At 38.0% G+C, this 13,233-nt stretch overlaps 1 protein-coding gene across 1 annotated transcript in view; it reads right to left on the reverse strand.

Moving 5' to 3' along the window:
* Positions 1–10,686, reverse strand: part of AQR (aquarius intron-binding spliceosomal factor) — a 54,271-nt gene extending 43,585 nt beyond the window's left edge. Inside the window, exons 1-9 of the mRNA XM_065064176.1 lie at positions 10,463–10,686; positions 9,628–9,684; positions 8,435–8,475; positions 7,482–7,517; positions 4,873–4,993; positions 3,449–3,589; positions 1,771–1,839; positions 1,179–1,279; positions 400–476 (exon numbers count right to left, since the gene is read on the reverse strand). Of these exons, the coding sequence (XP_064920248.1) occupies positions 400–476; positions 1,179–1,279; positions 1,771–1,839; positions 3,449–3,589; positions 4,873–4,993; positions 7,482–7,517; positions 8,435–8,475; positions 9,628–9,684; positions 10,463–10,546 (727 nt within the window). The 5' untranslated portion in view covers positions 10,547–10,686. The remainder of the gene's footprint in view (positions 1–399; positions 477–1,178; positions 1,280–1,770; positions 1,840–3,448; positions 3,590–4,872; positions 4,994–7,481; positions 7,518–8,434; positions 8,476–9,627; positions 9,685–10,462) is intronic.
* Between the last annotated feature and the right edge of the window lie 2,547 nt (positions 10,687–13,233).

Below are 13,233 nucleotides of genomic sequence, written 5' to 3' on the forward strand. Positions count from 1 at the left end.
AGAGCAGTCAAATCTTGCAGAATTTCACTTCACTTAGGCTTCTGTTCCTACCATAAATCAATAGTACTGACAGAACAGAGCCTTATGATATGCATTTATACCACCTGTTTAACAAGGCATCTAAGTACATACAAAATGCTTCAATGCTGCAAGAAGGCTGTAAGCACTGAATAGAAGAAGAGGTTTAAAGTAGCTTTCTGCTACGTTTTTGAAGCATAAACAGATACAAATACTAATTTTGATATTAAACTCATTCAGACAGGCATGGATTTCACTAAAATCCCATCCAGATAAGGTCTCCAACCTCAGGTTGGTATTCTACAGAGTAGTTGTTTCAGCATCAGAAAAGAATTGGAGGCAAATTACCACATAACAAAGTAACATAGGAACCACAGTTACCTGAGGCAGGTATTGATTTTAGCACAGAAATGAATTTCTGAATGAGCTGTGAAAGAAATCTTCTCTCCTGATATGCTCTAAAATCAGACATATGACAAAAGCATTAATAATCCATACATGTAGACTAGAAGTAAATCATATCTTTCACTAATACAAAGTTAACTGCTTTAAAATTTATATAATGGTAGCAGGTCACTTTGAAACACACCGGAACTGTTTAAATGATAACTTTTCTCTCTGCACTCAGGCAGATAGATTAGCAGAGTCTACATTTTTAGGCACAGAACAGATTAACAACCCATGCTTCTACTGGGTCAAAAAGGAGGAGTATGTCACCACCCACACCTTACCACACTGCAACGCAAAAGTATTGGAACTTTTAACATCGGTGAAATACACAAATGTATTCAAATACTTGCATTAGCTCTTTGGTTAAGAACTAAACATTTGCTAAAGGTCATGAAAAGATATGAGTAAATACATTAATATTCTCTTATGGCTTTCATCCTACAGCTTTAAGACTTAGTATCATAAATTCACCAATCAAATAAAATATTAATAGTTATATAACAGTGTTTTGCATAAAGACTACTGGAAAACAAAATATTTTCCAGAGGACCACATATGAACAATCCCTATTTGCCATCTTTACAGTTAAAAAGAAAACAAAACCAAAAAAACTCCACCATTTTTTAATGGAAACAATTTATTTTAGCTGAACCACAATGAATGCATTAAGGGCTTTGGACTTAGCAGGAAGAAAGGTTTCTGTAACATACTGCATTCTTTTCTCCTCATCCATTTTCTCATCGTTCTTCTTAATTAGATTCCAGAATTTTCTTAGTTTTGGTGTCTTTTTCAGTTCTTGTTCCAGCCGTTTCTGAAATGTTAAAATGCTATACAGTCACCAAGAATCCTTGTTTTCATGAGAAGCAGAAATACAATCCAGACTTACTAAAAAAGAAAAAAATATATAACTGAAAAATATATAGCTGTCTCAGATTTATCTCAAGAAGTAACTCTGTAAATCAAGAATGTAACACTGCTAGAGAAAGACTGGCCATGACCAGAGTCAGCTCCATTCCCCTGTCCCTGGGATCTCATGGCCTTATCTACAAATTGTAGATTGAAGAAGCTATAAGCAAAAATTAATTTTATGAAAAATTACATCATTAATTAATATCTACAACTACATGGAAATTGCAACAAACAACAAAGAAGATTTTATCAAGCACACAAAAACATAATTGCATAGCAATGCAAGCAGCTTTAAACATTAGACTTCTGTAACAGTATTCCACAATAATTCACTTTACAGGACTTGCATAATGCCTAGAAGTTTGCTTTGCCAGTTCCCAGTGTCATGCTTACAGGTTGTAGAGCCATCCACATTGGTAAGGAAATGAGCTGCTGCACCTGACCTCTGATCAGATCCACTTCCTGTTGGAAAGTTACAGACAGAAAACGTTTTTTTAGAACTCTTGTTTTTTGAAGTGCCAGTCTTACCAAATACATCAATGTACATCACCATCTGACAAAAAAATACATGTTGTTGTATTAAATTCACAGTTTTCCAACAGAAAACTGCACAATAGCCCTACCCAGTAACACTTAAAACCATTGATGACTTTCACATTTTAGGTTGTTTTCATGGATTCTGTCAGCTCTTAACACTTCAGCAATGGCCCCATCCATGTAAGTATTTTTAGCACAGAAGTTGATGAGAACTGATGTTACTTCTTCAGTTATTTCTCATTCCTGAACCGAACTGTCTTACTGTGCTTTCTCTACTTGTTTTTACTCTGTTCTTTCTCTCCTGAAAGCCTTCGTTTATAAAGTCTCTCCCACTTCATCTACACTCTTTCCATTATCTGAAATAACTAATTTTCTCTATAATTCAGTGTAACTCCAACTGTTGTTTCAAGTGTTCTCTCTCCAACTCCGCCTGGGACCTGGATCCACAAAGTCTTCTTTCTCTCCTAAACACTGAAAATCTTCCATTAAACTCTTAAATATGTCTTCATAAACAAACACTATTTTCAGCATGCTGAAAATTCATTCCTTACTTAAAACACTACTGTGATTACGCTGTTCTACATTACACAAAGAAATGTGGCTTTGCTTTAACAAGCACTTTTTTACTGGCTTCCATATCACGTTATAAGAGAAATGCTCTGGCAAGCAGGATTCCATACAGTCACTATCAAACTCTCCTACAAAATGAAGATCTGCTGTACCATGGCTACTACAGAAAAATACTAGTAATACCTCAACTAACTATACGCATAACGTTCATGATAATTACTGGCTCCCATAACCACTCCTAATTCCAAAATCAAAACATACACTTCATCAGTTGTTTTGCCTGTGAGACACGATTTTGTTCTTTACTTGTGCAGATCTTGACTGATACATCCTGTGTGCAATATAAGTAAAGAAAAAGCCCAGTAGTAAGAGAGGTAAGAGTACTGTTTCACATAACAGAGAACTGTAAACTACTCTCCACACTTCCTAATTAGAATACGTAGCTGTGTTTTTACTATAGACTGAGAATATGACTCCAATGCATTTTTAAAACTACCTCAAGAAGTGCAGATATTATCTAGACCTTGTTGCAAAAATGAAAAAATTAGTGTCTTTCTCAATAGTTCATGGAAATAATTTTGCACAATTTCCCAGCCAAGCTATAAAAAAAGAGTACAGTGGTAAGCAATCTGCTCTTAAGTGGCAAAGCACTGTTTCAAGTATAAATACATATCTAAGCACCATTTTAAATATAAGCCCAAACAGACGCCTTAAAATTGAGTAAGTGCCAATCCTCCAATTTCGAGTCTCTTTCATTATCTTGTGTCAGAGAAAAGCAAACGTGATGAGACAGAAAAAGCAAGAGTCAAAGAAAGGGGTAAAAGCCCTCTGGTACCATCTGCTTCCTTAACTGGGAATTTTGCTTCATCTGTCTTGTAAGAAAGAAGAAATTGATCACATTAAACTTCTATTAACACAGAACAGCATAAACAAACTGGAAGTATTACAGTTACTTTTAACATACCAAACTATTGAAGCAGTGATCGAGGAAAAGCAGCAGGACTGTCTGTTCATGCAGAGAGTATTCATTGTCATTTTCAACCAGCGACGCTTCCAGTATACATTTGAAAAAGAAGGGAAAGTGTTCTGGCTTTTTTTTGAATGTCTAGGAATAGAAGAGGAAGCTGATTTGGAATTGATACAAATAATTTCAATCTTCATTCACATAACATAGTTTAAGTTCTTTAAATCAATTTAAATCTATAAAAGGAAGGATTCGTTTTTCTCTTTTTTATTTATTCTGACCAGGCAGCACCAAAAAACTACAGACTAATAATAGCCTCCTGACCAGGGATCCTCATGTTATTGGAATGCTCATAGTGGGACTACTGCCTTCTACGTAGTCCAGCACAGGTGATGCACAGGACAAACTGAACAATAAGCACAAGCACAGCCAATTGTGTTGCTGGAATGTTCAACTGCTGATTGCACAGAATTACTGTAAAATGACACAGGTTAGAAGAAAATTTGTAGATTTTGGCCAAAACTATGGCAGCTATTTAGTGATCTCCAAAAGTGAGCAGGTAAAATCCACCACAGATTAATTACAGTTGTGGAACTCCCATTGAGCTAAAACAGAGAAAGATAAATCAAATAACTGTGGAAATAAAACAGTTTCTTTACAAGAGCAGCCATGTACCACATAAGTTTAACTAAGCTGTTTGGGAAGTAACACGCACCTGTCATTTTACATCTGGTACATACACTAGAACAAAGAAAGGCAGAAAGATCATATGAGCAAACTATTAATCCTTTGTGCTTTGCCAGAACTGAAGTAATGGCACTACTATCAGAGTAAGTGTGCTTACGAAATAATTCTTGCATAGAATTTGTAAATAGGCTCATGTTGTTGAGATGGCCCCAAGAAGTGGACTGTTTGTAGAAACACTGAATAATGTCTAAATCTATTATTACAAAAAACAGCACACACAGAAGCAGAAATTATCTTAGTATAGAATTTCATGCAAGAAAGCTACAAAACCATATTTAGGCTTGAAGCAACACACTACTAGATAATGTTAGATTTTGAGTGGTGCCTTCATATATTCAGAGATATAAAAATCCTTTTTTTCTTTCAATACCAGAACTTCTCCACAAATGGCCGACTTTTGTCAAGTGCCAAAAAAGCAAATGCTGGTGACGATGTAAAAGCATCACACAGCAAAACAAAAGGCACACAACCCAGAAGGAATCAGGTGATTTTTCACCCATCTATTGCTTTCTGCAACAAGAAGACACACTTTTTAAAACACCAAATGAGACATTCCGGCTGAGGCACCATTTACTTTTAACACTACAAGCTTTGCTACTTTCTGCCAGTATAAGAGAGTACAAAAAAAAAAAAAAAAAGCTGCAAAGTCAATTCTAGCTGTAATTGCAATTGGTTACCTCCCACGCAGGGACATTCTCTCTGAACTTCTCATTCACCATACAGCAGATTGACATTAAATATGCCTTACTGGACACCTCTGGGGAATAATTCATCCATAGGTAATTTTCAAGGTACTGGCTGTGAAGAGACAAAGAATATTTCATTAGTTGCTGTCACCCATGTTATCTGTCACTCATTTGAAAGAGTAGTTATCCACAGGGGTTTTTTTCTCCTTAAAGCCATCTTTACAGTTTTTGAGTAGTTCCTTAAGTTACCTCTCATCTAGGTCACTGCAGCAAAACTTGTTAGACTCTAACTGCTACAAGAGACAGATGAGTTTCTTATCAGGAAGAAACATTCACTAGATGGTTTTCAAATACAACAAGTAGCCACAGCTGAATACAAAGTCAAAACATGAACTCATGTTAATTTTTCAAAATGAGAAAATGAAAAAAAAACTTTACTTGTCTAAAGATTAAGAATGTCACATGCAGCATTTCCTAGCACAAGCAGCAAAGGACAACCACTGTATAACAGTATTTGTATTAACACATACCCTTTCTTGTAAAAAATTAGCAATCATCCAGACATTTTATGCTTCTAGTCATACAAAGGCACTAAGAATATCATAGGGTGTTTCAAAAAGATGGACCAAACTTGAAATCACTATAGCTCTGCAACCATGAACCACCCATGAATGAAACTCTTACCACTTGAAAGGGTGGGACATAGAGTTACAAATGATTGTTGCTAAATGCCTCATTAAACTGTTCGTAAATTTTTGTGTAATTGTCACATGTTGCCATCATGAAATATACTACTTTGAAATTGGGTCCATCTTTTAGAAACACCCTGTACATTACAGTGCAACTAAAATAAAGCATTGAGTGATTAAATGTTTTCAAGAAGGTGAAAAAAAAAATAAAAGACACTTGAAAATAGCAGCTTCTCAGCCATGAGCGTTTCTTCCTTATTAATACAGCACATTTCGCAAAGAAGCAGCTCTTAAAATTAGAGATGAGAGGCTATTCGGACAAACAACTGTCTCCATCCTTTAACTTCCTCTTGAAGCTATTCAGAATAGTCATTCCTGAGGAGGCAATCCCTAAATCCTTCATATTCAACAGTGCACTCGCACTTTGTGCTACTTTAACAACCGCCACCAGAAAGTCAAAACTCTTGTTCCTTCCTAAACAAGCTGTTCATCCATTCCTTCCTCTCAATGCCTGCTCTAACATTCCTTTGGCCCCCCATGAGCCAGCCCAGTTTTACCTATTTAGTAGTTTCAGATAAGGCAAGTACCAGCAATGGTGGTGAAAAAAGGCAGTAAGAACTTATACGCAAGCAGGAGCAGAAGGCTCAGTAATGGTCAGACAGGGACTTCCACTTTCTGGGACCTCAGCCAGAATGAGTAGCTTCAGATGGAGTTGAGACAACTTCATAAGCATAAAAGAGATTGAATACATACTGCTTCCCAAAAGCTTGGATCTGCCAATGGGTGGGGGAAAAACTCCACAAAATTCACAGAACTCCATATTTCCATTTCACCCAGGAATTCAAATAAACTTCAACATGTTTTAGTAAAAATACTACTATGCCCCCAAGTGAGGACAAACATGTGAGCAAGAATGAAGGACAGGAAAATCTCACAAGCATGAAAACAGGAGAGTTTGACAGACTGATGGGGAATAGGGGGAAGAAACCAGAGAAAATTACTTACAGGACAAACAGCAGTAGATGGGGCTATAGACCAGAAAGTGACATTACAGGCCAGTAACATTAAGAATATTCACAGAAGAGATAAAAACCACTAACTCCATGGTCCTGTTAGCATAGAAATTCCAAAAGTCATGCTACCAGCATGTCATTTGTTAGTGTCAAACCCCAAGCCATAGTCTACATTTTCTCTTCTGCCTTCTCCAATAAAAAAGCAGGAAACAGAGGGAAGTTGGTCCTACTTTTCTAGTTAGTGGTACTACATACACATTTCAGTCCTTTCAAACAAATAATGTCTCTCAATTAAAAAAAAAATCTCATTCTATCTGCTCATAAGTTTTGAGAGATAAAACAGAACCAAACAGAACACTACATATTATGTTTCTGAATATGTAAATACTGCAAATATTTATTTTACATAATTTTAGACATGCTTTGTAAGTTCTTCCAGGAAAGTCTGACATAGCTGTATGAATCTTCTAAACAGATTTCCACTTCAAGTGAAGAAAATGTTAGTGATACCTCTGCAGCACAATTCATTCTACCCTCACAGTAAGAGACTTAATTAAAAAATTTTCTCTGACTTCTGAGAGTTCTGATATAAAGCTTGACGACACATTCCAAATTACAGACCCAAGTGTGTCACCTGTTTCATTCATACTCTCCAGTGCTTCACTTACACAGGAAATTCAGGATCATAAAAAAAATATTCTGATACATTACTTAATGGTTTTGAAATTATTTCCTATAAAAATTACGCTCTCCTCAATTTTCCTATGCAGCTAATTCAAGGCATTATTAAGTATGAATAAATAATACTGTTACATTAATTTACTGCCCTGCACTTTTTTTCTCACCTTTACAGGTTCCTACAACAAAATAACTTAAAATTTCACTCCAATTAGCTTACCTGAATTCAAGAAGCATTATTTTTCTAATAGCAAACCTAAAAATAAATAAATAAAAGAAATAATCAATTAACACAGGAAAGAACACCACCCATACACATCCGAGCTGTATGGAAAATTGCTGGTCTCCTCCTTATTTTGTTACATAAAAATACTGTAGAAACATCTAGGAATTCTCTATGCCCCTGCCCCACCCCACCTCCATTTCCATGCACAAGCAACCACTTGAATGCAGACGCAACTGCTGTTAACACAGTGGAAGCTAAAGTTCATGCAGGTTCAGTAAGCAATCAAACTCATATTAAAAATAAAATCCATCTAGACCTTTTAAATATGAACAGCTTCCAACAGCCTTGAAGACATAAACTGATAGAAGCTGAGTGTCTTCTGGAAAACTATCACTATATGTTTAAGCAGTTCATAATGACCTCCCCTGTGGTGCTCCAAATAGCTACAGTTACAACTCTTTTCTGTACAGACAGCTGTAGAACCCAGTTTATCTTAAACTGTTTGTCTCACCCATCTAACATTACAATTCACTGAAGTGAGACTCACCTTTTATTCCCTTATAAACCTGGTAACACTAATAGGGAAAGAGCAAAAAGCTAGAGGCAGCATCCTCCTCAATTAATAATTTTTCTTTACATACCTTGGTGACAAAGGTTGGGACCAGCCTTCTACAACCATTGCAACATAACACAAAACACAACAGAATAGCAGAATAACAGTACTTATATCCAACTGTCACATTTAAGGATCATGAGCTCACTAACATTCTTTTTGCCACGTTCAGACTTTGAAATAATATAACAACTAAATGACTCCTATACGCTTGAGTCATTTTCATCTGCTCTCAACATGTTAATGCATTTTAAAATATTCTATGAAACATTTGAAACCACTTCAATACAGATAATGCTTGAATGCTATAAGTGAAAGTAACTAGTGTACTTACTTTGACTTGACAATTTCTTTTGTATATACATCTTCAATAACCTGTGGGAAAGAATATTCAAAAAAAAAGGTTAAGAATTTTATTTAATTCACAATATAATTAAAAATGCATTAAGATATCTTAGGCACTCAGAGTTATTCTGATTTAGTTATTCTCTCCTTACTGCGATTTGATCAAAAATGTTGTAACAATTACGTTTCAGCTCTGAAAAGCCCAAAAGCTTTACAGGCACATCCTCACAAAGAATGTTAACCAACTTAGGAGAAAGCACACAATGATAGAGAATTAATAGCACCTTCATTCAAGTTATTCTGAAGGAATAACCTGCACCTCACTGAGATATTTATATTAAAGTCAAACAGCTATGCAAACCTTGTTAAACCTGGGTTACTGTTGAATTTAAAGAACAGTCTTCAAGAGTCAAGTCTGCATCAACTCATCTGTTGCTACCGTTTCTTTTAACTGATATTTAACCAAATCCAGATACTTCTACCTAGATTTTCCCAACAGGTGTGAAAGTATCTGCACTATCTCCTGCAGCAGGCACACTTTGACATCACATGACACAGAGATGCAATTCAGCTGCTTATGTACATCCTAGTTCTAACAATCAAAGACAATTACTATCACAAATACTCCAAAGAGAGCGAGTAAACTGAGACTGGAAAGGAAGATTTTGCCAAATACCCACAAGGGAAAGAAACACAACATTTAAGAACCCCACACTACAGAAAACAGATACAAAACCAAACACATCAGGTCAAATTTTAAACATTCAACACAGACATATCCATCAGAACAGCAGCAAAGATCTCTGCTCAAAAACATGTGAAGAAGCTCACAGTTCAGTAAAACCTGCATCTTTCACCCTTCGATTTCTAAAAGTAGCCCCTTCTCAAATATCTCTTAACATCAAAGAAGGTGCTCAAAAATCTTTACTCTCGTAAGTTCATGGCCAAAGCAAACTAAACAAATAGCACACAAAAGAACTACAGTGCTACAGCACACCTGCATAACAGTACCTACATTTATAACCTACAAATACATAACAATCAATTTACAATTGCATTGTGTTAAGCAACTGTTGACCTTCCAAGAAGACTCCTATGCTCACATAAAGCAAGCAACACTGGAGGCTAATACATCAGGAAAGGGTTACTATACTTTAACACAGTTCCAGTAGAAGTATTTACCTTTGAATCAAAAGGCAACTTTTTCTTCACATGTGGAGCCCAGTATTTATTTGCTAACTGTATGGAGAGAAAACAAAACAAAAATTTTAAAAGTTAAATACATTTTTCAGTTCTAGTGATAAAATAACTCTATAACACACCCCATCTCCAATCTGTATTTCACTAGTATCTTAATTTCAGTTTACGGTAACTACAAGTAACAAAATTATGTTTTCCAACAATGTTTTTCAACCATCTAAGGTTTTACGTCTAATCCTTTTCAAACAGAAATGCAATTCTCTCTAAAAATTTCAGGCAGACTGACCACTACCTAACTTTTTTTTTTTCTTAAGTTACTTCTCAAAATATACCATATTTCAGGGACTGCAAACCCCAGACTGCAAATTATTATCTTCCCATTGAGGAATTTCACAAAGAACTAGAAGCTAGATGTAAAAGTCTAATATTTTAAGGCTATTCACTGTTGCCATCACTTCACCAAAACTCCTAAACTATGGTGGCAAGAACTTCCCAACAATCCGTATGCAACTAATTTCTAGCACAAAAAAAATCAAACGCGTGTATAAAACCATTTAAAACGTTCTGCTACAAGAAACTGCCGTCAACTTGTGTATTACAACAAACCTGATTTATTTTGTAGCGCTGCTCATGTAAGTCTCTCTACTAAAGAACCACTGGGAACACAAACTCCTCCATGCAACGCAGGCGTTACATCTCTCACGACAGAGCAAGACCTTTTCCCCAACACCCACGGACGGCAAAAACTACTTAAACACCGCGGGCCCGTGGCGCCCGGCTCCAGCCGCGGGACAGGCCGCTCCGCCGCCAGCCCTACCTGGGTCACGTACTCCGCGTTGATCTGCGACACGGTGGGCGCCACCACCTTCTTCGGCGGGGCCGAGGACGCCGGCGCCGCCATGATGCCACCGTCCCGAGCCGCCTGTCCCCGCCGGGCAGCGCCGCCGCCCTCCCGCCGCTCCCCGCCCGGGCCGGGCCCAGCGCTCGGCGCTCGCAGCGGAGGCCGAGCGGAAGGAAGCTCCGTGCGGGGAGCAGCAGAGGGTAGAGCGCTTCCGGGGCGAGGCGCGACGGGGAGGCGGCTGCGCCACCTGGCGGCGGCGTCGGTGCCGCTCAGCCCGGCGGTGGGTCCGGGTGCCTTGGGGCGGGGTGAGCAGCGGCCGCCCGCTCCGCCCGGCCCCAGCGAGGGCGCCTCGGCGGGGTGTCGGGGCGTATGTAAACCAACGTAGTGTGATAACGGAGGCAGGCAGGTAACACATCAGGCTGCTTTTACGCTCGCCCTTCCAACGGTCTGTATAATAAGAATAATAAATTGACAATTAATACAACGTAAATAATAAAACGGAAGGAGTCAGCCCGAGGCCGCCCCGTCGCCCGGCGGTGTGCGGGCAAACAGCCCCGCTCACCCGAGTCAGCGCTTCGGGAGCGGTTCAGAACGGTTCGTAATTAACTTATTCCATCTAGCAAACAGATTAATTAAGGAAGAAATTAACGGGCTCCCCCGAGAAGCTGCGGTGCTCTGTTTCTGCGCTCATGACCCAGTACCTGCCACTTGAACACCATCTGCGCTTCCAGGCAGGTACCGCTGAAGTCTGTTTGAATGTGACCTCCTTTGTTTTGATAGCAAGGTGATCTCCGTTTCATTTCTTCAAGCAGAGGTTAAACTTAATATTCTTTTTGAAGTTGAATTAGAATGTACAATGGGAACTGAAAAAGCAATGACAGTACCTTGAGCAGGATCAGACAATGGCTGCATTCAAATAAATACACCTACTGCATGGCTTTGCTTTAAAAAATCCAGAAAAGTTAAATTTTCTGGATGAAAACTAGTAAAATCAAAAAGTTACAAAAGTACAAGGAACAAATTCTGTAAATAACAAGGAATGAGCATTGTCTTGTCTAATTATGGAAACCTTCAGATAGATCTATATTTGATTTGAAATATGCAAATGCAAAGCAGTTAAAATACACTTAAACCAATGTACCCCGTCTGACACTGTGATTAAAAATCAGCAAATTAAGATGCATCAATTTAAATTAATCAACCTAGAGTTTGCAGCTTCATGATTGACTCAGGCTATCGGAATCTATGCCAATATAACTACCCCTTTGGTGTCTGCCTTTTCTCCATCACTTGGTACAACTGCGGCCATTAATAGGTGTAGAAAATACAGGTAAAATTTGCCTAAGTTCAGAGCTGGCTGTCTGAGCCATATTAGTATGTTGCTGCACCTTAGCTGACAATACTGCTGACAGTGTCCTCTCCAACTTACCTTCTACAATTAGGTTGTTTCATATTTGACTACCTCAGAAATCAACATACATAGCTTACTTTTGTATGTATCAGAAAAAGTAGAAATGTAACAGCTCGTCAGTTTGGCAAAAAAAAAGAAGAGGGTACTTTTACTATCTGTAAGTAGACTATGGGGATAAATGGCAGGAAGGGAAGGAACTATTGAAGCTACAAGTCAGTGATTAAAAAGGACAAAGCAATTTAAGTTCATTACCTATAAATGCAGGCTGTAAATAGAAAAGTTTCTAAAATTGTCTTTCAGATGGCTGTCAAAAGTTTGACTTGTGCTTAAGATGGACCACAGGACACTTAAGAGAAGCTATGATGATTTATTGAGATCAGGGGTGACAGTACCTGATGACCTTAGACTTCTTTTCTAATCACATGCTTAAGTGTGGTTAGAAGTGACATTTTTTTTGAATTATTATCGTGCCAAAAAGCAGGCAGGCAAATAGATTTTGGACTTAGTAATTTTTCTAGAACAGCCTTGCAAGGCTAACTTAAACATTCTGACCTCTGCTTTTGATAGATCGTTAGGTATGTGTCAAAACCCACTAAATTTCCATATGGTATCAAAGATATGAAAGCTCAAGGAGGTATACAGCTTTACCTAACTTTCAGCATTTGAGTGTCCCAATGAGGAGGTTAGTTGTCTTAAACCTCCCTACAGTCAATGTAGCAACAGAGGCCCTTCCAGAGGGCAAATTTGGACTAATTAAACTGCTCTGACTCATTTTCTGAAGGAGCTTTTGATATCAGAAACTAACATTAGATGCCTGAAGTTGGGCAATATGATTATATTCCTCAGTGGCAATGTCAAATAAAGTGATAATGATCTCCCTATAAATACTGCATTAAATATTTCTCTATAAGGGGTATTGTTTATTTACAGAGTGCTATGACAGTAGGACTACAAATAAATAGCAAAAGTATAAATTAGGGCTTTGGCAAAACACATAGCTTTCAAGCCTCAAGAGCAGCTGAACCTTTAAAGAGGAGCTGTGATGCGACCAGGCCAAATGACACCCAATGTTGTACCTATGTCCCCATCTGTGAGTGTCACTCCACCTCACAACTGTCTCTTAAGCATGGTCTCTTGAACACTATGCTCAGTTTCCCCAGAGTGGTGGCATGTCTGTCCCTTTGCACCCCAAACTGCTTTGTAGTCAGGGGAAAAATAAAACCCTGCAACCCGTCATCCCCGCAGCCTCCTGTGAAGTTCTCCATCTTTCTCTATTCATTGACTTAACACATCAAGAAAATAAAATATTCTTTCTCTTCAAAAATCTGTTAATTCA

Source organism: Columba livia, chromosome 5, assembly GCF_036013475.1.
Source record: "Columba livia isolate bColLiv1 breed racing homer chromosome 5, bColLiv1.pat.W.v2, whole genome shotgun sequence".
Taxonomy (NCBI): Eukaryota; Metazoa; Chordata; class Aves; order Columbiformes; family Columbidae; genus Columba; species Columba livia.